At 41.8% G+C, this 27,890-nt stretch overlaps 1 protein-coding gene across 1 annotated transcript; it reads right to left on the bottom strand.

The window, feature by feature from the left end:
• Positions 1-495: 495 nt before the first annotated feature.
• LOC135236045 (crystal protein-like) lies at positions 496-18,081 on the bottom strand. The gene is made up of 8 exons (XM_064302194.1): positions 17,286-18,081; positions 12,774-12,975; positions 11,055-11,188; positions 9,475-9,602; positions 6,216-6,334; positions 5,319-5,459; positions 4,629-4,801; positions 496-2,169 (listed from the first exon to the last, which is right to left on the bottom strand). Exons 1-8 carry the CDS (start codon positions 17,772-17,774, stop codon positions 1,705-1,707), a joined length of 1,851 nt encoding a protein of 616 aa, XP_064158264.1. The 5' UTR covers positions 17,775-18,081; the 3' UTR covers positions 496-1,704.
• Positions 18,082-27,890: the final 9,809 nt, after the last annotated feature.

Here is a 27,890-nt window from a genome sequence, read left to right as displayed (position 1 = left end):
GAGGAGTGTGTCAGGGAGGAGTCTGTCAGGGAGGAGTCTGTCAGGGAGGAGTGTGTCAGGGAGGAGTCTGTCAGGGGAGGAGTGTGTCAGGGGAGGTCAGGAGGAGTGTGTCAGGGAGGAGTGTGTCAGGGAGGAGTCTGTCAGGGAGGAGTCTGTCAGGGGGGAGTGTGTCAGGGGAGGAGTCTGTCAGGGAGGAGTGTGTCAGGGAGGAGTGCGTCAGGGAGGAGTCTGTCAGAGGCAGGAGGAGTTGTCAGGAGGGGTCTGTCAGGGGGGAGTGTGTCAGGGAGGGGTCTGTCAGGGAGGAGTCTCTCAGGGGGGAGCGTGTTAAGAGCATCCGCCATGTCAGTTCGTACCGCTACTGCAAGGCGAGGAGGCATCTGGAGGAGGAAGGCAGCAGACAGCTGCCTACGGTAGGGAATAGAACAGATAAAACCTGGTTTCCACCTCACACATGATTAGCAACTGGACAAGAAATGATATAAAGCCTACAGAAAATCAAGACAGCCTGAAAAGCATTTTTTTTATTTTACTTTTCCCTATGTACATGACTACACAGACAAAATAAAACATAATATAACCAAAGCGATAACTGACGGGTACAAGCAGCATACGGCAAAATATGAATTTTTAAGGGGAAATAAATGGAGTCAATCTGTGACATTTATTGAGTTTTTCCATTACAGAAAATTTGGACCTTAAAATTTTATCTGTTTTCACATGAGATGTCTCCAGGCCTGTATGACTTTATCCAACCCCCCACCCTTCCCCCGCACCCACCCCCCACCACTCTGCAAATCCATTCCTAACATAGGCTCAAATAAACGATGAATCACTGAGTGACTACAATACTTTATAGGGTGAAGGCAAATTGCAGAAAGCACAAACCACAAAGACACATCATGACATCATGACTGGTCAGTTAGCCTAAATAAAAACATCAAAAAACAGAAGCAAGCTATACACTTATGGAAATGAGAATTGCAACCATCAATTAGCGGAATACAGTGAAAATTGCTGTAAGCAACATATTGCAGAATTTAGCCACGGATTATGACATTAGCATGCTAACTAGCTAACGTCAGCTAGTTAAGAACACCTCTGATTAAGAGACTTTTGTTTGCTAGCAAGCTGGTAGGGCGAATGCCACTAGGACATCCCACTTGCAGTGCCTGTCTCCATGGCTGTCTCCTAGAGTGCAGGAGCTAGGATTCTAGGAAGCTAGTTTAAGTTGTACAAAGAAACACAATGAAGGCTGAATGATGACTGCTGGCAGTAGACAGTAGTAACAAGGCTGGACATAGCTAGAGACTAATCTGTATTCCACTTCCTGTGGAAGGGGACACAGGGAGCCTGAACGCTTTGAATGCTCAGCTACAAAACACTTAAATAAATCCATAGTTAAGGGTGAAGGGATCCAAAAGCAGCACTGGTGTGTCTGTGTTAAAACAACAGAAGATGAGACACAAACAGCTGCACAGTGGTAGCTTTCCCAGGCAGAATCTGTGAAATCCAGAGAGAATCTGGGAGAATATTTTCCTCGGAATGGGCCAGACATTGTGGCAAACTCCTTCAGTGAGGGCGCGGTCACTGTATAGCACCAGAAGGGCCCCCCTATCCAGCTCTGTCATCGATGTTCCCCCAGCATTAACCCCCTGTTTCCATGACGCTGTCTCCATGACGCTGTCTAAAGGCCTCAGTGGCGGTTTAGTAGACGCCGAGCTTGTCCCAGAAGTCGCAGAGCTGGTCCCTGAAGCCGGGCTGGGCGTGAGAGGCCAGGGTCAGGTTCATGAGTGCCCAGCCGTCCGCGGAGGCGCCGGAATAGCGGGGCCAGGAGACGGGCCGCTGCTCCCGGCAGAAGGGCGTCTGCGCGGCGGGCGGGGCAGGGGAGGGGTCCCCCCCGCGGGCGAAGGCGCCCCAGTAGCAGAGAATGCGATTGGCCAGGAGCTGCTCGGGCGGGGTCAGGCTGAAGTTGGCCACGGCGGCCGAGCCGAACAGGAAGGGGAGCTCCGCCCCGTGGCAGACGCGCCCGTAGCAGGGGCGCAGGCCCGACCACACCCGGGGATCCGCCGCCGCGTGGTCGAACACGTACAGCCACGCCGCCCCGCCCCCGCCGGCCGCCGCCCGCGCCGCCCTGCGCGACGGGCACAGGAACACGTAGTCCGTCACGATCTGCGTGGAGAGGAAGGCCTCAGTTAGAACATCAGCTCTCTGCGTAAGGAAGGCCTCAGTTAGAACTTCAGCTCTCTGCATAAGGAAGGCCTCAGTTAGACATCGCTCCGGTAAGGAGGCCTCAGTTAGAACATCAGCTCTCTGCGTAAGGAAGGCCTCAGTTAGAACATCAGCTCTCTGCGTAAGGAAGGCCTCAGTTAGAACATCAGCTCTCTGCGTAAGGAAGGCCTCAGTTAGAACATCAGCTCTCTGCGTAAGGAAGGCCTCAGTTAGAACATCAGCTCTCTGCATAAGGAAGGCCTCAGTTAGAACATCAGAGCTTGCTTCCCAATAGAAAACTATAAAAGCAAATGTCATTGGCAATTTTTTGTGATCATAAATTTGATTAGGAGTAGCATTTTGTGAAATAGAGGTTGTTTTGGTCCAGAGGTTTTGGGAAAACATTTATTAAAATGTACTTACTGTACATTTGCCTAAAAAATTAAACATATTTTTGCAGTCTGCTTTTCATTTGAAATGTAATGATTCTTAATCAGGTCTAAAAATACCATCTGGGAATGATTATTTTGCCTTCAGTGCTGATACTCCCATTCACTTTAATGGGAGCGCCATGTTTTGTGCTCAACATCTGCAGTACAGGCTTAATTTCGATGCTTCACACTTCACAGCATAGGTTAGCTGAAGATGGGATTCCTATCTAGTTAAGTATGCATGTCTACGATGCACCCAGGTCTGTTTTGTGATTATAACTTCAGCTTCCTTCTGTATACACTGTAAGCATTTTGGCAGTGTTGGAATTGCACTTGTGCACTGAATGGGAGTTTGAGTGTGTGTGCACGTGTGCCAAAGTGTGTGTGCCTGCGATCCATTGTCCCCCAGAGCCAGCCCACACTACCAAGGAGCTCCCCAAACACCCAAGGTTGGCTAAATGGCTGACCACAGACCTCTGTTTGGCCAACTGTCATGTTGTCGTACAGGGACAGCACAGCCTCTCAGCGAAAAAGTTCAAATCATGGCCGGAGGACTTTCTGTGTGGAGTTTAAATTGCCCCTAGGTATGAGTGTGCAAGTGAATGGTGTGTGTGTCCTGCAATGGACTGGCAAACTGTCCAGGGTGTATTCCTGCCTTTTGCCCAATGAATGCTGGGCTAGGCTCCAGCACCCCCCGTGACCCTGATCAGGAATAAGCAGGTTATTAGATAATGGATGTTTTCATGCAGTATATATATTTAAGGTTTGCTAATTAATTTAGTAAAAACGTTGTCACCTGATCAATTTATATAGCTGGCTAATCAAAAATTTGGAGAATGCTCTGCACTACCCCACTCCAATTGTCCTGTGCCTGGTGGGACAAATGAGCTGCCACACTGTCTTAAGAAACTTGCCTTACAGCTCCATCTGCTGGCGCCCACAGTAATAGCATGGCCAGAGATTCAGAAATCAATAGCCACAACAGCACTGTTGAAAATGTGGTCACAGATTAAAAGGACGTTGCGGCAGAATAGTGATATCATTCATTTAAAAATATGTATTTTTCATATATCCGTTTTCTGACCATTTGCCCGTTCAAGACACAGACACACCTTTGCAACAAGCTCATCTGTCTTTCAGATGAGATGTTAAACCAAGATCCTGCTTACTGAGGTCATTAAAGATGGACTTCCCAAAAAGTACAGTATGTAGGTCTCCCGTGTCCTGCTCAAATCTCCAACCTGGCTCTCTCAATCAGACCAAACATCCAATGGTCTTATCCTTTCATTTCATTAGCTTAATATTTTCTTGATGTGTGGCGCGAGTGTTTTGTAAAAAAAATTTTAAAGGTTGTGCTGTGATTGGTTTTATCCTTCATGGAGCCTAGAGGACATATACTGCATGTTTCCATCCCTCTATTTAGGCTATGTTTAAATAGCTGCCTAAACATTTACTCAGCATCTATTTTAATTAAATTTTCTGACAAGTTATACACCCAGTGCTAATTTGATTAATTTCATAATCAGATCAGATATGTTTCCATCTCTGTGATGACTGCTGCTTTTAAAATATGCATCGGTGCACGTGTAACCTATTAATAAACATACAACAATGAACATAGGTTGCTTATCTATAGTCTAGGACTGTGCTTCTGTGGAGACATGGTGCAAATATGACAATCAACAGTGCATTTCCACAGTGTATATCCATGCAATCAGCATGTCAGGTGTGGAAACAATTTAGCTTGACACCAGAAATAGGCTGCTATTCACTCGGGTGCACTACACACACACTCCACAGCCTGTGTAACAGCTATAATTCCACTAGCATAGGTGCTGAACGGAAACAAGCTCCACGTCGCCTGCATTCCGCGTACGCTCTGCGTCTGGTGCACTTTGGGCCCAAATGCTTATCGGCCTGGATTTAGGGCTACGCGCCGTACCCGACCGCAACCGAGCAGCACCACAACAAGACGAGAGCCAGTCTCACCTGAGAAAGCATTGAGCGGCGGTCCGCGTCCTGGTACAAGGGGATGTACTTGTGCAGAATGCGCAGAGCGTGCTGTTTGAAGATGGCTGTGGTGTAGACGGTACATTCCAGTGCCGAGACTGGTTTGGTGAAGACTCCATACACAAATATCACACCCTCTTCAGAAGTAGTGCCTGCAAAATATTAGAGAGGCCCTTTATTGGAGGCCCTGAAATATTGAAACCCAGAAACAAACTTGAATATATTACACTAATCCTTTACCACCAAGCCACTGAGTATTTAGCGCTGTGCATTTACTACTGATCTTATACCACTATGTATTTACCACTAGGCATTTAGTACTGATCTTTTACCAAGTGCATTTATCACTGAGCCTTTGGCACTGATCATTTAGCACTGAGGACAGTTTCCTGTCCTCTCAGGGTAACTCTCCTTATTTCACATCATGAACTGGTACTACTGTTACATGCTTCAACCCCTTCGCGCAAGCCTCCCAATGGCAAGGACACTGGCGTCCTGAGAGTTCAACTCAGACATTCAGTGCTCCTGCAACCATTCTATGAGTGGAAACAACAAACTCTGTGTTCTAGCTTTATTAGTTCAAGATACACTACAACTGATCCAAATACGAAGTTTCTAAGCGTCGTAACCTTACAGATAACTGTGTGTGCGTGTGACCCGTCAACCAACCGAGGAGAACTGGCTTGTCCTTCTGCCAGTGCCCCTTCTGGAAAGCAGTGATTGACTGCTCTTTGATCAGCTCGCCATCGATGTAGGGCCCCCACGACTCAAACAGCTCCAGGAATCTGAAGGGGTTCACAATTTTTGAACCTGCAGAGGAGAAACTATTATATCCCTACGGCAACAACACCTTCACAATTTCATCTGAGAGAGATGATTCAAACAGCATTTGAAGTAATTGAGCTTTAAATAATTGTATCCACTAACCGCAAAACCAACACATCACACCATGAAAGAGACTTCGAAGTAGAATTCAAAGCAAAGGATGGATAGATTGCAATCGACTGGAGGAGACTGGGACAACTGTGGTTTTGGTCAATAATGTTAAACAAAAACTTTTATTTCTCATTTCAATGCCTAATCCATGCCTGGAAAATTGCAGCAAAAAATGACAGGTTTTCCCAGATGTGCTGGAACCCTGACAGTCATAGGACCAAAATCCAAAAGGATTTTTTTGTCTGTATAGGCAACAAGATACTACTCAGGTGATCGGTCATTTTAGTGCCTACCTAATTAGTTAAGTACATGTTTTTTTATGATGTATGATGGTGCATAACTTATATATACAATTAAATCATAACAAAATACCGTCCTGGTCAGAAGTATTTCTAAACATTTCTGCTAAATGTGCTCTGCCCTGGATTGGTGACCTTGGTCCAGGGTGTTACTCCTGCCTTTAGGCCAATGCATGCTGGGATAGGCTCCAGAGCCCCCCGTAAATAATTACTGTTATGGGTAAATAATGGATAAATACGTAATGTTGTCTTTGAAGGTTGTGGTGTGACAGAGGCTTAAGAGGCCAGGAGGTGTGACCCCCCAGGAGGCGTGCTCCCCCCCTACCCTCACCTGCTTTCACTTGTGCGGCGAGCACCTCCTGAGAGGTGAGAGCCTGCAGGCAGGCCCAGTCCTTCGCCGAGCAGTTAGCCGACTTAGCGAAATGCTTCCCCAGCTTCAGCGCCTCATGCCTGGAAAACACGAGCAGCCCGGTCACAGCAGAGCCACTGGGCCAATCAGCAACAAGCATTGGCACTGACACACACATTATAAACACTACACACATTACAAACACTAAGTCATTACAACCTTGACTTAGCATAGGTTAGGTCAGAGTAATGTTCACTGTGTGAACTGGACTTAATGTGGTCATGGCTATGAATAACATACATAATGAGTATTGTACCTTATCAAACCTGTGTTTTGTAGTTTTTCTAATGACCTTTGATATAACACCTATTGTATGTCTCTCTGGATAGAAGCATCTGACATTGAATGTAATAATGTAATGTTACACATGCTACACTGTTATAACCATTACACCGCTACATCATTACACACATTACACCATTAGACCCACTCCACACATTGCATGTATAACACAGTACACATTACACCTATTGTACACAGTCTAATGTATTTATTTCGAGAATAAAGTCAATGCATGCAATGTCTAATGGATGGATGTAATGGTGTAGTGTGTATAGGTGCAGCGGTGTAGATTGTGTTATTGGTGTAGTGGATGTAATGGTGTAGTGGAGGGCCATTCATTTACAAATTCAAATGGAGATTTTAAAAGCAGAAAATGCAGATGGGCCAGAAGTTCAGCAGTCTATTTAACACCATTTTTTGCTTTTGGTAATCGCAAATTTTCTATAAACACAAAGGAATGTAGTACGAAACAAACAATGTCTACGATTACATTTGTTGCTTTGTCTGAAATAAGTGAAGAAAACTAGTGTATATTTTAGATTAAGATAAATAAATGTTTTAAAATTCAATTAAGTATAAAGAGATCATGATGTGTCTTACCCAGACATGCAAAAGAGAAGAAAATTTCATGATACCTTCAATAAATGTGACCTATGTCCATGCTATGTAAAGTCATTAAAAAACATTCATTTTAAATCACTGGCACTCATGTGATTAAATTTATCTTTGTTTATCCCACATTACGTTGGTAAGTATATACGTAGGTGGTCTATAATTTCAAGACCATTTCTTTGGATATATTTCTAAAATAATCAAATAAAACACAACACCAAGAAAGGGCAGAATACCCGTGGACATGCCTGTATCGGTGGGAGAAGTGGCATTTTTAGTTTTGAATGAGAGCAGTGAGTTTGACTCATAAATTCAGCGCAATCTGAAGGCAATGGAGGAGACTGGTATCAGCCGGGGATAAGAAGAGCTGTTTTTTTTATTGAGTTTGTGTGTGCGAGAAGCTGGACTCACAGGCGTAAGTTGACCAAAACATACCAAACACATAAGACTGCTACCTTCTTAGTGTTAGGGAACAGGTGCACGATGACATCGCTCCTGAATTGGGCAGGCCCCGCAGTGAGAAACTCGGTTCACAAGGCCAGAGATGGCTGAAAGTCGTCAAGCTCGAGTACCAATTTGCCCGCGTCAATGGAAGGGACCGGTTATTTTGCCTCTGAGAAAACGACCACCTCTGTAGCAACAGTGATGGATCCCGGGCACAGCCCGTTGCCTCTGCGGATAGAGTTAAGTCCATCCACTCGACCGGCAAAGTCCTCTTTCGATCCTGCGCTGGAATTTGTCGTCACGCTGGCGATTTGTGCCGACGACGCGATGCGTTTGCGCAGGTTCTGAGAACGCAGCCTCCAGCCCTCGCTGAAGTCAGTTGTGTAAAGACCCAGTTTGACTTAGAATCAGATCAGGGTCAGATTTGTTTTGGCTTCAAATACTTTTCTACACTTTACTAAGTTTGTCTGGTGTACTGGAACCTATGACATTCTCTCAAAAAGTGCAAACCCCACCTTTTGGTCCTATTGGCAGGCTCAGTTGCACCAGACAAGATCAACAGAGCACATCAAGTATTTGAATCCAAAACAAATGCGTATTTTACCCAGGGTTGCTTAGAATGTGCATCTGTTCTACGAGATCAATGATCGTTTTGTCTCTGCCCTGTGGTCACAAATTTAGGTCAGTCATGTGCTGGAATATACTGCTCAAAAAGCACACTTCTGCATTGAACTTCTCGTCGAGCACTCAGTTCAAATGTGTGTGAGGCAGGGCTGAGGGTGACCACTGCTCACATGGTGTACAGACAAACACAGAAGTGTTGGCTTACCACCCTTTTATTTCGCCCAAAAAAACAAACAAAAAAAAAAAAAAACACTAATTGGCCAATCTGGCAACCACAACTCAAAGGAAATGGGACAAAAAAAAAAAAGAACCACACAAAACCTGTCACTAATCCACCACCCTGTGCAAAGCACCGCTCCATTGTCATCCTAAAAGCTCTTTGTTTCAGGTCAGTGAACCAGACCTTTTATTAGGCCCAGTGATTAGGTAACTAGCCACAGCTGTAGTAATTACAAAGCATTCCAGCTGTGGCCATACCTGTGTGTAAAGGCCGGCGCTGCCCCCTGGTGGACAGTGCCCCAACTGCCTTCCTGGCACCAAAACATCAGTGTGTATAGTGCTTGCTGTGGAGCATTTAGCAGACGCTCTTATCCAGAGCTACTTACACACAACTTTTCACATGGCATTTACATTGCATCCATACAGCTTGATATATACTGAAGCAATGCAGGTTAAGTACCTTGTTCAAAGGTACAACGGCAGTGTCCTACCTGGGAATTGAACCTGTGACCTATAGTTTACAAGACCAGCTCCTTACCCATTATACTACACATGTGCAGTGTGTAGTGGCACTATAGTGTGTAATGCATGTAGTGTGTGTAATACGTGTTGTGTGTGTGATGGGTATAGCGTTTGTGCTGCATGTAGTGCATTTAATGGCTGCAGTGTGTGTAATGGATAAATATAGCGTGTAATGTAATGTGTAATGCCCGTAGCACGTGTAAAGTTTGTGTAATGTGTGTAGTGCAGTGGTAACCAACTCTGTTCCTGCAGATCTACTGTCCTATGCTCTAGGTTTTCACTCCACTCCAAATTAGGGTTGCAGTGAAAGCCAAGAGGATGGTAGATGTCCAGGAACAGGGTACATTACCACTGCTGTAGTGTGTGTAATAGGTGTGGTGTGTATGCGGCATGTTTGTAACCAGTGTAGTACGTGTAATGGATGTCGCGTACGTAACGCACATGGTGTGTGTAACGGAGACATTAACCTCTTTATTACCTGGTCTTGAGAGGGATGGAGAACGGAAGGCTCTGGCACACAGCCTGCTGGAACAGGGGCTGGCTGCTCTGCAGCATGAGGTGGAGACACACAGACTGGGCTCCCGCACTCTCCCCGAATATAGTCACCTGTAGTGATAAGCACACACACACACATATACACAAACACACACACACACACACATACACATACACACACACACACACACACACATATACACACACGCACACACATACACACACACACATATATACACACACGCACACACATACACACCACACACACACACACACACACACACACACACACAGACTCACACACACATATACATGCACGCACACACACACATATATATACACACACACACATACACGCACACACGCACAAACACAAATGCACACACACACACACATACACATACACGTACACACACACACACACACACACAGAGGAGTAGAGTGGGAGAGTAGGGCTTCAGCAGAGCTCAGTATGGGTGGCGCACTACAATAAACTAAGCTGTCAGTCTCTCACTTGTATTAACAAATCATGAGACTGTAATTCTCCATTCCAAATATAGCCTGCGTGGTCTGGCCCAGTGAGCCAGAGATTAAATGGTAGCCCAACCGATTCCGGCATTCATGAAGATTCATTCCTCCATAATTAATCAACAATATTGTGTGCCGGCTGGGAGGGCCTGGATTAAAATACCATGCCATCACATTTGTGTTTAATGGCAGGCTCTGTAATGCATATTAAAAACAAACAACCTGCACAACAGCAAGGCTTTTGTTTACAGATTGTTCTTTATAGTTCACTTCAAAATAGCCAAATTATCCTAACGAGCAAACACAACAAAAAAAATCAACTTAATGCTGATTTAGAACAAAGCAAACTAACTGTAGATAGGAAGTGCATTTACAGAAGTTTCTGAGGACCAGGTGGCTTCACACTGGTGAGTATAGCGGCATTTGGTCCTAACAGGTTAAAGCAAGACAACACATTTCATGAAATAACTTATGCACCAATGTTTCCTGAGGTTGTACATGTGAACTAATTAATTTTACACAATTAATTCACAAATATATACATTTTATTAGGTGTGTAGAGATAACACTATCTCTATGCATTTCTGCATACGTTTAAACAACGTCTGTATTTGTATAGAAAACTAGAAGTGGGCATTGAAAAAAAAAAAAATATACTTTTCACCTAATGTACATTGGCACTGTTCACATTGTACTAGTGCAGATGCTGTAGAAGCACATAGCCTGAATATCTACCAATGCCAATACCAGCTATTTCATCTTTTGAGCACAGTTAGTTCCTAGCTAGCTAGCCATTACCTGCTACCAGTTTGTTGGGTCCAAGTCCTAAATTTCAATTTAGTCACTGTATGTTACCACCTTAGCACTGAGAACCTCTACTAAAGTAACTTTAAAATCAGCTTGACTTTCTTACATCGGTTTTTCCCCGATGATTCACGGGCCCATCTGTTTGCATAGCCGACGCTAGATTTGTGTGACCGAATCTGGGTCACTGGGTTTGTAATTATTTTTTAAAGGATGTTCCTCCACGGTTACCCTGCTGGGATCCCCTCCGAACACAGCGATGTTCTGCTGCACCCAGAGGAGGGCCGCCTGCTGGTCCAGGAGCCCGTAGTTCCCCACGGCCGACGCCTTGGGGTTTTTCCCGGAGACGAGGAAGCCGAAGGCACCTGAAACAGGGCGATATTCCCTCAACGGCAGTCGCATAAAACGTGCTCCACCAGCAGTGTGAAGCACCTCCAATAGCGCTGAGCGATTAGTGTTTTTAGTGAGTTTGGCTTGACTTCGATTCAGTTTTGGAAAATAATCACGGTTTTCAATTTCGGTTTTTAAATGTATTTATTTAGTTATTTTTTAGAAATATTACTGTGTTCTGCATTGCATAGAACAATATAAAACTGTGGGATCAGCATTAAATTTACCCGAACCACAAAGTGCAACGTTTGTGTTAACTTGTAAGTCAAACTTAAGGACAAATGTTGATTAAATGCAGACCTTAAACCTGTTTGTAATGCATGTGCCCTTAAACTGGAAATGAGCACTAGATTGAATTTAGGGGAATAGCACATTAAAACATTTTTAAAGAAAGGCAGAAAACAATAAAGCCAAAGGTATACTGAGATAACTTGTGCGCATTTTGGACAAATAATGACTCGCGTGACACTTTGTGAAGCCCTAACATGCATATGCATACCAAGTCCATAATTCCATTCAGGGTTCACTGAAAGACTAAAATAATGCTGTCTTTGCTGTGATTCTTATCGGGTCACACAGTAAGAAATAAACACACAGTGAAGGTACATCATTTTCTCTTTTCAGCCCCAGACCAAGGGGTGTCCAGAGACTTTTGGTCATATAGTGTATGTGCAGAGGGGGTGGCTACAGTGCCTCAATCTGCAGCCCCTTTGTCGTCGTTGGCTGAACTGCCCCCCTGGACCAAATTAATGAATATTATTGTTATTGTTGTTGTTGCTGTTGTTATTGTTATAATTAAGATTATACCTAATTAAACCTAATTAAATCGCCGTAGTCATTATAAAACTAAAATGTCAGCAGTTTTTCATACAATATCTTGATGTAATGTGCCGACGTTGGGGTGGGGGCGGTTCTTGGCCCCTCAAAATGTCCAAAATGTCTGTGCACGCCCCTGGTATGCATTGTTGACGAAGGTTACAAGTTCATGCACCTTTAGGGTACCATCCCAGTGACAAATGCGTCTACTATTTTAGACACTTTTTCATACTTTCATACCTTTTTTTCTGAGGGTGCATACTAAGTTAGTGATACTTCACTGCAAAAAAGGCTTAACTGTTTCAGTCTCATAAAAAGTAGGAAATATTAGCTTAGTAAAAAGAAGTAACTTTTTGCTTGACAAGAGGAACTGTCATACCCCATTGCCAAATCTTGAAATCAGTAAAACTGTCTCATCAGCAATATTTTTGTCTTATTTAGCAAAGCAAGGAATAAAAATAGGATTTTAAGCGCAGCAAACACTTATCTATAACACGTATCTGCAGAAAACACTTACCTATAACACTTATCTACAGCAAACACTTATATATAGCAAACATTTACAATATCTATAGCAAGCACTTATCTACAGCAAACACCTATCTATAGCAAACACTTATCTACAGCAAATACTTATGTATAGCAAACTTACAGTATCTATAGCAAGCACTTACGTACAGCAAACACTTGTTTAGCTGGAGCAACACCAGCAGCGAGGACTCAGAACGTAAAGGCAGGTCTCACCAAGCCGGTACTCCAGGTTCACCACCACGGTGCGGGTGAAATTGGCGATGAACCTCCCGTCGTATAAGGGTTTGGAGGCCGAGCCGGCTATGAAATCCCCTCCGTGGATCCACACCATCACCGGCAGCGGTGTCAACAGAGGAGACTTGAAGTCGACGTCCAGCGGCACAAATATGTTGAGGTACAGGCAGTCTTCACTGACCTATGGAAAAAATATTACCAAAAGATGTTACATGCTAAATATACATCGAATCACCAATACTTAAATCAGAAAATGTTGCTCCTTATCTGATTTCAAGAATAGAGAAGTAAGGGTAGGAAATGAAAAAGTTATCTTTTACAAAAAATACCAAAACAAACAAAAAAACCAACACTCGATCACAGAAATATGGGGTGATGAAGAAAACATATTCTTTATAGGAAATGATTTCTAAAAAATATTACACATCAAACTATTCAATGAGTAAAATATGAAATTGATGTCGGGGTATAATTACTTGAACAGCCAAAATAGGGGTTATTTGAATATAAGATAATCAAATCTCTGTGCAAATCATTTTCTCTTGCACTGTCAGAAAAAGGGGTACGGTAGCAGTCAGATTCTGTTCGCTAGGGTAAAATGATCCCAAAGAACTAAAAATGAGACTTACATCAGGCTTGGTGGAGACATTTCCTTGCCTAAGAGACAACTGCATATTTAAGCAAAGGTTTAACAAGAGATGAAGGGCTATCTGTATATAAATTATTTAAATATATTGGCTATACAGAAAATGAGGGCTGTGGGCTGTGATCCCAGGCAATACTTTTATTCCAAAGTAAAAAAATATATATAAAAATTAAGATTGTAGGTTATGTGGGGACATGCACATCCATTATCCTCAGTAGCAGGTGTTGGGCAGAACAGCATTCCAGCAATAATTGGTCAAATAAAAGTCTGCATGCTCTAAGGCTACCTTCAGCTGTTTTAATTCACAAAAACAGTGGCAATTCGGGCCAAAGCCCTTAATCGGCCTTCCTCAGTAGGAGCCTTGCGGTTTGCGAACCATAAAATGGTTATTTTACCATAAAAACAAACACTGAAATGAAATCTTACGGTTGCCAACTTGCCATGCTCTGAGTTTTACAGTTTCCGCCATATCGGCAGGAAGTGCTGAGCAGCTCAAGGAACGTTTTCACCATAAAGCACAGCCCGTCCACCAGGAGGAGCTCCATACGTCGCTAACCGCCATCCGCAGAGCGCAATGGCTAAGAGTGAACATCTCAAAATCCACCCGCGTTGTCCTGATTGAGTTCCCCACGCTAACCAGGCCAGGCGTGGTACGTACCATTAACTATAAATATAGATAATTTATGTCTTTTCGGCAACTTCCTCTATCAATATGCTATTAACTGTTTTACATTTAATCGGAGTCGGAGGGTTGTCGGTTCAAACCCCGCCCTGGGCGTGTCGAAGTGTCCTTGAGCAAGACACCTAACCCCTAACTGCTCTGGCGAATGAGAGGCATCAATTGTAAAGCGCTTTGGATAAAAGCGCTATATAAATGCAGTCCATTTACCATTTACATGAAACAGATTTCTCAGGACTTCATAGCTGTCCATGTGGAGGTGGCAACAGAACTATTTTAAACATGGCTGCTGAACTTGCCACAAAACATTTTGATATTGGGCCAAAATAAAGGGGAAGCTCACTGTTCGAACAGAGGATTTGAAATATCAGCGATATCCTGGTCATGTCACCACGGGCACTGCTGCTAAGGGACCTTGTTCACATATTATCTCCTCTCTGGTTGCTGGTCTTTATTCAGCAGCGTCATTATTGAAGAAAGAAAAAAAACATGGTCCTTTCACTGCGGTTTCATTTGATTATGCTACCTTAGGAGGTGGGAACAGCTGGCCTGTAATTTGTGCTAAAATACTGTAATTCTGCAGATTCCAAAGGGGAACCAGCTCTCAGACTGCAGCCTATTCTGTTGCTGCCTAAAGTACACAAGATTTGCCCAGCCTTGATGAGGCCCAGCCAAAATTTATTGATGTTCAGCCAGTAAGTATGGACTACCTGAGAAGCACTTATAGATTTTCTTTTAGAATGTGATTGTTTTAGACTAGACACTCCTTTTTTTACCGGATACAAGTTGAAAGAGACGGCACTGTACCATGATTACCAAAAAAAGCACAAAAAAAATATCTAGAGGAAATACATCTGTATCGATCTCCTTAAAAGGTTTTCTAAGGTGTCGATGTACTTCTGAAACTTTTTTTATGACTGCAAGTATTTGTTTCCAATTTTGCCTTATTGCACTCTGGAGCACATGTCTTTGAACTACATTTATACATCGGTGTACAATCATCAGGGTTTCTGGGGGATTTGGGGAGTGCAATGTCTATGCAGGGTGAATGAGGATGGATAATTAAAACAACTGTTTAGAAGTCTTGGTGAGAAGATCTATATTCTGTAATTGCGTTTGTTTTTTTTTGATTTGTGATTGTATAGTTCGGTTAATTGTGGGTGTGTGCGTGCACGTGTGTGTGTGTATGTGTGTGTGTGGGATGGGGTGGGGTGGGGGTGGTGTTTTTGATAATGGTGTGAACCTGTTGAGTCTCATTTTCTTTCTTTTTTGTTATGTGGCATAAAGGAGCCCAAAAGTCAAGTCTCTAACTCTCTCCCTCTCCCTCTCTCTCTACTCCTCTTCCAGCACATGTTGGAACTAAAATAGTGCAGCATATGCCTGTCTCTTTGAGACATTAAGATTTATCATATAATGACTAGTCCTTTACCTGATTGGTAAGATCAGACCACTCCCCTTGAGGGTGAAATATGTAAATTTACAATTTCTGTGTATTTTTCTAAATAATTATGTGTGTTTTATTGATGAATTTAATTGTTGAATTGTTTGTATTGAATTTAATTGTATTGAACTGAATTGGTTTTTGTAAATATAATTCTTCAAAAAACTTTGTTCTTGACTTGTGTTTTCTTAGTGTTAAGACATATGCAATACAAATACCTTCTGGCATGTTTTCTTATCTTAATAGCATGTCAGTTAAGAAAGGGTGATACATAGTGGTGGAACAAGGGGGGGCAAGGGCATGAAAAAACCCAGCAGCAAGACTGATTTAGACCCATATTGTACTTATTATGTAAACAAATTATATTAAATAATAAACCCAGCATGCAATATCATTGGCCAATCCCAACCTGCTGGTTTGACTCAACCCAGAATGAGGGCTTGTCGTGGTTTCCAGACGACAAGTTCTTCAATCTTTGTGCAGAATTTCTTCAATATTTTCAATAAAGAGGATGAGGCAGAATCTTCAGAATATCAGACCTTATTCTCAACCAGTGATCACAAAGCCGAGACCTTTCTGCAGAAAGCTCTGCCATCACCTCAGTTACATTCTTTTTTATACACTTTTTCAGACTTAACCCCCCTTAATTCCCTCCTTATGGGTGTTTCCTCTTTCAATGCGCCACAATGGTTTATCGATTTCTTATCTGTTTACTTTGCATAAAATGATGTTCATTGGTTGACACTCAATCTTGCTGACTTTATGAAATCACTGTGGCTATGTTCCTTGGAAATTCCCCAAACCACCTCCTATTCTCGACATTTTAGGTCTTAGACTAAATGTTTTGCAAACATTGGCAAAAAAAAAAAATAAATATATATATTTATATGTTTAGTGACATGTGCTCTGATAAGTTTGATAAGTTGCATGTGCCTTGATAAGTAATTGGCAAAAACAAAATGTCAGCCGTTAGAAGTTCCTGATGTTTTTTGATGTTGATTGAAGAAAGCAGTTCCTCCTTTTTGTTTACATGTGCTCTGATATAGTGATGGGTGTACAAAGGGTGTACAGCAGGTGTTATATATCTCTTGGAATTTTCCAACAGGCTGTCCACTGTTTACTCAGCAACTACCCATTACATTACAGGCATTTGGCGGATGCTCTTATCCAGAGTGACTTACACATCTTTTTACACAGTACTTACATTGCATATATACTGAATCAACGCAGGTTAAGTACCTTGCTCAAGGGAACAGCAGCAGTGTCCTGTTTTGCCTCTATTTTTTAAGTTGCCTGAACTGAAGACATTTGGAGTTTTCTTATCCAACTTTGAGTCCCTGTGCCTTTGGACATGCTGAAATACTCCTGCACACAATAACAGTAGGCTTCTTGCCTTCAATGGTGGTTCTTTAAGAAACCAAGGAACATTTTGCGTGTGTGCAAGGCTATTATGATACATCACTGGATAAGGAAGCATACTGCGGAATTTTTCCTAATTAAAATGCAAATCTGCAATTGCATTTCTTTTTCATTCGATGTGCGCAAAACTCATGACAGAATTCAAATTTAAACGCCACTTAGCGTTTTCATTTCAAGTTAATGTACACACTTTGTCTTTCAATAAAGTGCATACATGGACAACAAGCCTAATGTGTGAACCTGCTTACGTTTAAAGCGAACTGCACTTTTATGACGTAAGCAGCTCATATTTACTCTTTGCGTTACCTCTGTAGGACACTCGTTATAGATGGGTCCACTGCATGTCTGCATACAGCCGGGTCTCGGGAATGTGGCATCACGCACTTCTTTCCACGGCGTAGGCGGAGTGGGGGGCTTCCACCGCCTCTCGCCAACAGGCGGGTCAGCAAACGGGACTCCGTAAAATATGTGCGCCTTGTCTACTGTAAGCCCCTTCAGTACTCCGTATTTAGTTTGAACTTGTGGACCGCCAAGCGCAGATCCGTCACCGAGGATAGACCGAGGAATGTCCCCAGAATCTGTAATATCATTCTCCAACGATTGCAGTGCGCTCCCGTCCAGCCGCAGCGTCTGGTCAGGGAAAACGGGCTCGCCTCTTGCTATCAAACTGGCGGAGAGCCTCGCCAGTAGCGCCTCGAAGCTAACTTTATTATCTGATGAAGTTAAAGTTAATGCAACACAGGATAAAACTAAACCGGTGGTAAAAAGCGCAGCTATAAGATTACAATCCGTCATCTTCACCGTCTCACGGCGAACTTTTAAATAAATGCCCCGAGTTTTCGAAATGTTTCGTCTCGTCCCATTTCCTTCAGATAATCATGGGCGGAGTTGGCTTTGAGTATTAGTAGCCTGTATCGATTTGAATGCCATGAGCTCCAAAAGCTCGCACTTGTGATTCCAATTTATTCCAAATCTCTCGGAACGCAGGTCGTTTCCCAAACAAAACCTCCCTCTGTTCCGCCGTCTGTTTTGTACACAGCGCTAGTGATAAAATCCCCAATGATTGGACACAACTGGTCTGCTGTTAGCCTAATACAGAATCACATGGTGCACATTTATCACAACCTGCATGGGCCAAAACAGGCTAAGTAGACTACATTTTATACTGTTCACCACTTGGGAAATCCGGACAGTAAGGGACGTCACCAGAGTTTAAGCATTCGGGGTATAGCATTACATATAATAATAAATAATTTGATGGTGCTACAGTATTCCAGACAAATACATCCCACTTCACTATCAAGATTTCTAAGAACCAAAAACAGGCAGACTGTTTGACTGGAATATAGATAACTTTGTTCAGTGCCTTTGTGTGTGTGAACAAGAATTCTTAACTACTAAACTGTACATAGGTCTTTAAAATACAATTGGGAACTATCTGTAAAAAGTATTTTAAGGCCTTAAGATTTTTTTTTGGTTGAATGATGTATAGAAGTGTTACATTTATGAGTATTACTTTTTGTATACTGCAATTATTGACAAATATGGTCCATTGTTTCATATATACATAGTCCACACAAGACATCCTGTGTCTTCTCCATTCTGTCTAGCTAGCCTACTCACTCACTACATCTTGACTTCTTTTTATATTGAGACAAAAAGCTCCATAATCAAACTGCTGCGGTTTTTGTAGAAGTTAATGTTATAGATGTTACTTTCTGTTGTCTTTCATCTTGAAGGCAATATTGAGCTGACAGTGGAGAAGAGAACCATCCCTGAACTTGCACTGTCCTAGGACCTTTCTGGCATCAAAAAAAAAAAAAAAAAAGAAAAAAGAAAAGAAAATTGAAGATTGCTCTCAAGATTGCAGTGAGTGCTAATGCATACTAGAGCAGTGGAGCTGCTCAGTGGCCAATAATAGAGGATTGTGGTTGTACTGGGCAGCCCCCAAGTGTGAAAGTGTATAAGTGTGAAGCAGGGCGTTCCTGCAAAAGAGCATCCGTGCTCAGCGAACCTACCCCGGGTAAATAAAGGTTAAATAATAAAAATAAAAAAAAATACTTAGAATAACTGCAAATTAAACAAAACAAAAAATCATTTTGAAATTATGTCATTATTCCGCCTACTCTCGTTTCATTCTGGTACACTCGGTTCTTTGGGACTGTAGGTCATCAAAACAAACAAAAAACAAAAAACAAAAACAAACAAATAAAAAAATTCTTGCAGATGCTTCGAGAAAGAATTGTGTGGCCTGTCATGGAGGAAGAGGATGAACATGAGAATGGATGCCCTCCAGAAGACACTGCAGATTGTCAGCACACGTCTGGAGTTTCACTAAGTTTAGCTCTTTTAATTGAAGCTTCAGAGGACCTGGCTGAATATGGTGTTGAAAATGGCTAAACAATGTGCATGTACTGTGATGCAGGGCTGGGGATGGCCTTGGCGTCACATAGTGAACAGACACAGAAAGACAGTTAGTAGCTTTGGCTTATGGCCTTTTATTACCTCAAACTCGATACCCCAGAAATGCTTTATAAGACAAAGGAAAAGGCCAACCGAAACAAAAAAAAGGGCAAACAAAAAGTCACAAAACAGACCAATGTTCTAACCAGTCCTCAAACCATCCTCCCTGTAGGCCTGCCAAACTGGACTTTTTATTAGGCCCGATAATTAGGTAATGGGTCGCCGCTGTAGTGACTACACTATGGTCTCACAGCTGCGGCCATACTTGTGAGTAGCGCTGGTGCTGCCCCCTGGTGGAAAACACCCCAATTTCCTTCCTGGCACCACAGTATTAAGTGAGGAGTGTTGACAAATGTGTCTGCAGTGGTCAGTGCATCTTTAAACACGTGTGAGAGAAAAAAATCTATTTTATATAGCTTTGCTCATGCTAAGTGTCAATATGTGTGTGTGTGTGTGTGTGTGTATGTGTCAAAGGCAATAGGCCTGAATTGTTTGCTGAAATGTGCATTAAGCAAGTAACGGGATAATTTAAATAAGGAACCTGCCTGTTCAGGGCATGAGGAACTAGAAAAAAAAAAAAAACACCCTTTAGAGGAACTAAGATAGCTTGCAAGATATGCGGTGTATGAGCTGTGGAAGAAAGTAAGTGTGAAAACAAGTTGTTTTTCTGTCCTAATATGGTAAGAAGAATGAAAGGGTAACAGAGCTGGAAGTGTATGAAGATCTGACCTACCCCGCTCAGGGGTAGAGCCATCCTATAGCACCACCTTGAGTGTTTTCTGGGCATGCTCTCTTCAGCTGAATAAAAACCACAACTCTGTTAAACCCATCGCTGCCAGGTGCACAGTCTATTCTTTGTGAGAGAGACAATCATTTCCATGACACACTCATTAATTCTTCAGTGAATACTAACTTTATTTTACTAGTAGCATCCTGAACGCAATTAAAAAAACTCCAGAAATTGTGGACAGAATGGGAAATCCTACCCAGAGGACCGCAAGTGGACGTAGTCAACAGGCCAGATGTAAGCCTTCAGCGAGCAGTTTCAGAGACACGTATGATGCATTCTGCCCCAGAAACATGCGTGTTGCGCATCAAACAGGTGCACGGGGATGGAAGTCAAGCTCCGATTAGGACACTAAAATTTATCAGGAATTTTAGGGTCCAGGCGCCCCACTGCACATACGCTCCACGCTGTGTGTAAGGCCCCAACCAAATGGCATATGAAGGCTCTCGCACGACAGCGCAGCATTGCATGCGATCGATGTCACACAACAAGACATTCACAAGTGTGAATTGTCTTGGTGAAACGTGTTTGTGGTTTTAAAGAAGAAGACAGACCAGTAAGCGCAGCTGAGCTCTGGTTGACTCCATACGGCCTGGCGATATTGTAGCGGGTTAACTGAACGTGTAGATGGTACGTCATAATGCAGTCTACGTTCGGTGAACGCTGGGTAGATGTGATGCAAAAGCAATAAAGTAATAGACAATTATTAGTGAGCAAAACCTGTGTCAATCCGCTTCCGGTTCAGGTGTCATTTGGACGTATTGACCCCTTATTGGATACAAGGATATCACATGATTGTGTATGTCAGCACATTAATTTGACTGTACATTATCACTGACTATAGCCTAAATTTAATTGAAAGTTGTGTTAAAACTTTTTTGTACATTAGCTGGAAGTTAATAACACATCTTTGTTCTTGATCAATACGTTTTATTGTAATACATTCCTGTATCATTCATTTGTGCTTTTAATAATATTCTGCTCATAATGATAAAATATTCTGGTCCCGACATCAGCCTCACAAGCATATTGTCCTATATTAATACTATTTAATGTTACTTATTTATTTATTCATCTATTTTTGTGAAATTGTAATGTTATACAACTTCTCATTCTTAATGTATTTTCTACTGCTACAAAAAAAAAGAACATATCCCTGTCCCCTGTTCTACATTTCACAATACTACTGCTGCGGTCTTAAATAATCAGACCGAATTTACCATGGGAGTGCGGCCTGTAAACATAGCCTGTGCTTAATTAGTGGCAATTACTTTGTCAAGATAAATGATTGGGGTGGTGCAATTGGAATAATTCTTTGACACGCGGCTTGACTAAAAGACTATCGACCTCTTGAAGTACATGCGAGAAAATAAGCTGAGATGATCTTCTGCACCTAATTATAAGAAGCAATTACTATAATTCCAGTTCAGTAACTTAATTTTGTAAGTCATCTAGAACAACCTTTCACATTTTAATCGGGCTGAAATTTAAGTGATTACTATTGAGTATTATACTGTTAGGAAACAGACAAAAGTCCGCAGCTGCTACCATCTGAGCTGGAATATATGGACAGTGATGGGCATATTCAAAAAGGAAATGAACTGGATCTATTTTACCTGTTACATTACAGTACATTTATTTGGCAGATGCTTTTATCCAAAGCGACGTACAATAAATGCATACCAAAGGTCATTGGAACAATTACAAAACACAGGTCCGATAAGGTACAATACTCAGTTTTGTTTTGTACAGTTATTCAGTGAATTAAACCCCCCCATTTGCAATTTACATTTGTTTACTCTCTGCAACCAAGATACAAGTGGTAAAATATAATCTATAAAATCCAAAGTAATTTGTCCCCCCATATTCTAGATGGGGTATAGCATCCAGAGTTCAGTACTGCTGCTCCCAGTAATTTTGACAATGACATGGGCATCGATGCAGTGGAATGTAGCATTTTTTCAGTAAATGTTGCCAATGTTCTGTTGACAATGTTTGGGTTCAGAAAACACTGTCGTCGTATCAGACCAGCAGGTCATCCATTCATTTTTAGAAGCACACATTTTTATCTTGTTCAGCATTTATTTGGGTATGCTGTTGATAGCTGATATGTGGTCCTTTAAAAATATTTTGGAAATGATGTTTTTGTTCGAGCAGAAATGCATTCCATTCCAATTCTACAAATGCTGTCACACCAGATGTCCTAAACTTGGCTAAATTAGATGGGAAATTGCAATTGTAATTCATTAAAGTGGTGCCACATGCCAGTCTGACACCCCAGGGAGGGAGATGAGGCACTGCCGGGAAACACCATTGGTTGCAGCAAGGAGAGAGAGAGAGAGAGAGCGCACCCACACAAAAACTAAATAAAATTAACACCCATCTTCACCCTTCCCCCTCATGGGTTCCAGGCAAAAATAAACTAAAACAACAAGCTAAAATGACAAAGACAAAAAGTAAAAGGGCGTGACCACTTTTCTGTGCACCGCCAGTAGCTGGCCTGCTTTCCAGCCAGCACTAGCTTCTCCAAATTCCCTTCCCTTCCTGGATTACTGTCTTCTTTTACGCTTGAACAAAGTAAAATGAACCGAAACTCATAACCGCGCTCCCGGGCTCGGCCCTGAACTGCGGAGAGCAGCACACCTTTAAGCACCTGGGCTGATTAGCTAACGCAGCCCAGGTGTGTGCGCTCCCAGGCTCAGCCCTGAACTGCGGAGAGCAGCACACCTTTAAGCATCTGGGCTGATTAGCTAACGCAGCCCAGGTGCGTCTGCTCTCTCCACCAGCCGGCGCAGCCGAGACCAATCCAGTTTACCGCCGGACCGAATGCCACAAGTGGATAGGATTTTTGCTCATTTAAATAAAACATTGTGTCGCTTGTAGCTGGTGTTTCTGAAAGCTGAATGTACTTCCTTTTCTTTTTGTTACACTTCTCCTGTGGTTGCTTAAATTTTCCTTTCTCTTTTGCAACACTCAGTCTTACTTCAACACATAGTTCCCTCTCTGGCCTTATACAATACATGTAATTTATCGCATCATTTCTGTATCATTCACAGCTGAAAAAGTGTGTTTTGTGTTTTTAAAACTAGCTTCGCAGATGTTGTCTTATCAAGTGAACAGGGAGTTACATTTAGTTTGTTCTGTTGATCTGAATATATGTGGTCATTAAATCAAACCACACTGGAATTACAGGGACAGCATACTGTAATCCAATAGCTTGTCTAATACAGTGGTTCTCAAACTGGGGTCCCTGGCACATAGCCTGGGGCTCAGTGAACAAAGTGGAGCATTTCTTCCCTTTGGGTGATTTTAAAAGTCTTATGCAGACTTTAAAAACAGAAGTTTGCAGTTGTTTTATGTGAATAATGTGTGACATTTTGTGTCTGTGGTTTTATGTTGCAATATGTGCCTGTTGCTTCCCTTGGCCAGGGCTCCCTTGTAAAAGAGATAGACTTCTCAATGGGATCTCCTGCTTAAATAAAGGAGCAATAAAAAATAATTTAACAGTCTTATATCCCCCCCGTAAAACATGAAGTGGTACTGCCTGAACAACAAATAAATCCCTTGAGCTGGTGTTGTCTTCCATTTAAAATTTCTTAATTTTTGTAGTGCAGCAATTTCTTCTTTATTAATGAAGTCTTACTTATAATATTCTGATTTAATTTGTCTTAATACAGATGTACTGGCACCAGCGCTGGTTCTGTTAAATGCTGAGCTGTGTCTGATTTGTCCAATAATTCATTTTTATAATTTGTAAAGGTTCAGAAGTTTTAATTGCTCGACTAACTGTCCTTTTTTCCCCTTTGGATGGTCTGGCCTTCAGTGAACAGAATGTAAAATGTCTCCTTTCTATGTTATGTTAAATGTGAAGTGGCTTGGGTGCGCTAATGTAATTTAAAAAGTAAGAGTGCAGCTTTCATTTGTACAGTATCCATTCATTTTAGCAATGGTTTATGTGTTTGTTTAATTACAAGGTAGAGAATGAATGGTTCTTAAAAGTAAATTAATGTGGATTCAAAAGTGTTTGATAATGATAATGGCTTAAAACACTTAGGAGACCATTGAAAGCTATCAGCCAAAACCATATAATTATGATTTTTATAACTTACTTTTAATTCACTCTATGTAACTAATAAGCATGCAATACAAGTTTTGCATATAAGTTACCATAGAAAATCAAGCCCAGCAAAAATAAAGAAGATGATTCAATCTTGCATGTATTGTAAATTAATCATACCTGAAAATGAAACAGTTCAGAGGTAGACCGCCAAAGTTCTGTGAAAAGTAGAAAGCCAAAATATATGTCAAAAGTAGATTGCAAAGGTCCTGAATTGCATGAGTGAATGCACTTCTTTATACAGTGCAAAATAAGGCCCCTTCCATTACTGGGAGAAAAAGACCATTGCATACTGGGAAATGTGTGCCCAGACTACAGCTGAACAGCAACGTCAATTTCTGGGAACGCCATTTCACAGAAATGACTGTATAATCTTAAAGTTATGAGTCTATAAAATAAAGGTGTGCCCCCATTCATTTGGTAACAAATTAATTTTATTTTTTCAGTAATCATCTATGTAAATGAGCAGGTAGTAAACCGACAGTGTATAGCATAGCATGTCTGGCCTAGTCTGGATGCACGCACGTACTTTCCCGGGCAAAAGGGAGGAGCCTCGCCTGCCGTGCGGAGCCAGCGGAGGCTCCCTATTGGTTAATCGATCTGTCTGTCTCAGTGTGCCGGTTCTCCCCCACCGACACTCCCTCTGTTCTGTGTGAAACACACCAGCGAAACGGACAAAGCTATCGAGCTGACCCAAATTATCTGCTAAAAACAGAATTATGGACAAATTCGAAGAAGATTTTAATTCTGTTATATCACAGACTTGCCAAATACATGGCGTGACTTCGTTGAAGGACCTTCAGCGCGCATCGTTTCACTTTCACAACTTTGTTCCCAAGAGCCAAGGCTTTAATGGGACCGCCAAGTCTTCCAATTTTCTCCTTTACATTGGTTATATTTTATTCATTTATTCCGGCAGAATCCACATACAGCCTTCAGGTCATCATCACGACTCACCCGTCCTGTGAGTTCTTCTAAGGTGATTGTGTAGTCTGCCTTGGAATTACCGATAAATAAATTGTGTTTGTTTCTTTTATTATCGAACTTCGAACCGCAGACTCTGCGTATCTCGGTGATAAGCTTTGATGGCATGGTCGGTGCTCTGACGTTAACGTTAGCCATTTTCCCCAAATAGTGGTGAAATGCGGAAAAGTTTGCCTCCGGTAATGCTTTTCCGGTGCACGTTTCAGACCACGCCTGGCCAAAATCATCACCACATTTAGAGCGCCGCCCAGGGGTGTAGCACAAAATTCTGGGCCCTATACATAAGCAGTCTCTTTAGTCCCTCTTCCTCTCTTGATCCATGTCTCTCACGCATCATTCCAGACTTTTCAAGGGCCCTCCCCCATTTGAGCCCTGGGTAGTCAGTCCCACTTTTCCCCCCACTACGACACCCCTGGTGCCGCCCCTCTGCACTCTGATTGGTTGGGATAATACAACTCTCCCGGGAAGGTTGCCTCCTTTGTTTATGCCTAGAACGTCAAGCCATCGGCCAGGCTCTGTTGAATGAAGCGAAGCGAAAGTGAAAAAAGAGACTGGCTCGCGAGGCGATGTTTGGCCCACACTTAAAGGGGCATTTACCCAAAAATGAAATTAAGGTATGTTTCTCCTTACCCTAGTGCTATCTATCTATCCGGATAGTCTTGCTGAGATTTGACGAGTTCTGTAAATATCCGCAGCAAAAGGCTGCAGCTCACGCTGATACAGCGGACCTCAATGGTCCAACGTTTGTGTCGCTCAACGCGCTAATAATTTATATTCCTAAAAATTGACAGCAATGCCTTTTTCAAATTTAATCACATGTTGATGCAATAACATCCACAGATATTGTTGTGCACGGTTTCATTGAAAACTACTTATTAGTGAAGAGCACCAGTTGTGTATATCCAGTAATCTCAGCCAAAGCACACCAGTATTCAGGTGTCAACACTGTTTTAAACATTTAAACATCCCCGTTTTAATGACACCACCAGAGCTTGACACATCGCTGTCCTGGAGAAGGACCACCACCTCAAAATACGCTGTCTCATCAGTGCTATAAAAATGTGACCATTATCTCTATAAATCAATTATGAAGACCAAATAGTGTTTGCATGAATGAAACCATACTGATCTTCTGAAATGGTGAACTTCCTTGAAGCTGCCATGGCTATGGATATATAGATGGGGGTGAAAAATTTCTGTCCTTCCAGACATTCTGGTCTGCAAAAAAATTTAATACTAATAATAATAATAATAATACATTCACTTATTTTGTGTCAGAGGCACAATAACTTATCATTGTTAGCATCCAGAATGACACACTAGCAGCCTAACAGGCTCTTTAGGGGCAAAGCCACAATTTATACCTTTTCAAAACCACACTGAGAAGCTGCCTGAGTTAATGTGGTTCATGCAAATGTCAAGAAGCACTAAAACCTAGGAGACCGTTAATTTAAAGTTGGCAGCCGCCCACTTATATGCCATGAAGTATCTTAGCAAATGAAAGGGTCACAGCCTCAATAAGTGGGTGGCTACCTGTCATAGCACTAATGTTATTTTACCCATTGCATTTAACCTGTTTTTACTCTGTCAAAACTTCAGGATCATGAATAAGAAAGAGTTTCATGTATTTTTATTTTATTTTTTATTAAATCCTGTTTTATTCTTTCCCATTCTTGGAGTTTATGGTTGTATTTTTTGTTTAATGTTATCAAATGACAGATTTTTACTGATTTTACTTATTTTTGCCGTCAATAAGTGTGTGTTTGATATTTAAACATAACAATAGGAAAAAAACACTATTTAAACACCATTTTAAGTGCTTCAGAACAGTTCTTCGCATCCTAAAATAAAGTGCTCACACTACATTACTACTCTTTTTCTATGTATGTTATACATAACATTTGTATAAAGAACAAACAAAAATAAAATTAATTTCCCATAAAGAACAAACAAAACTGATATGAAATAATTCAACTGCAACAGAAGTTAGAAATCTTAACTAAAAGTCTCAGGTTTGAAAATCCACTGAAGCTGAAATTGAGATGTTTTGATTTTTGCCAATCAGTTCATCCTCTATCCATGTTTTAGTTTTAACTTCTTTCATTGTGAAGTAGCTAATTTGGTAAAGAGTTAGAGTTGTTTCTCAAACACTGGCTATTGAAAGTAAATGAAATAAAATCCTAATTTAGACAATATTTCTGATTTGATAACTGTCAATAAAGTAAGTTAAATAACTAAAATAATTTAACACTGAATGAAAAATAGCCACTGTGAACTTGCCTATCACAATGTTGAGAATGCTGTGATTGTGGTTGTCTGCAGTTTCATCAACTACGACAACTAATTTCTGCCAGGGACTTCAGTAAGGACTGCCTGCCAATGGGACTCAGAGACCCGGGGTAGGTACAGCTTTCTGAGGCTGTTATTGGTCTCTGGCATGGCTCCTCCTTGCTTACAGTGCGTGATGAGGAAGGGGCGGAGCTTGGTCACTTTGCCTAATGGGATGTTGGACAAAATTCATTCCAGAGCTTTATTTAAAAAAATAAATGAATAAAGATTA

The sequence above is a fragment of the Anguilla rostrata genome, chromosome 12, assembly GCF_018555375.3.
Source record: "Anguilla rostrata isolate EN2019 chromosome 12, ASM1855537v3, whole genome shotgun sequence".
NCBI classification, from domain to species: domain Eukaryota; kingdom Metazoa; phylum Chordata; class Actinopteri; order Anguilliformes; family Anguillidae; genus Anguilla; species Anguilla rostrata.
Note: the sequence above shows the minus strand (reverse complement) of the source record. Positions and strands in the feature narration are given on the sequence as shown.

Coding starts and splice junctions, on each gene's coding strand:
- LOC135236045 (XM_064302194.1), bottom strand. CDS start 17,774: ATGACGGATTGTAATCTTATAGCTGCGCTTTTTACCACCGGTTTAGTT. Junction 9,603..11,054: donor TCGGAGGGGATCCCAGCAGG/GTAACCGTGGAG, acceptor TTATCACTACAG/GTGACTATATTCGGGGAGAG. Junction 2,170..4,628: donor GCCGCTCAATGCTTTCTCAG/GTGAGACTGGCT, acceptor CTCTCCACGCAG/ATCGTGACGGACTACGTGTT.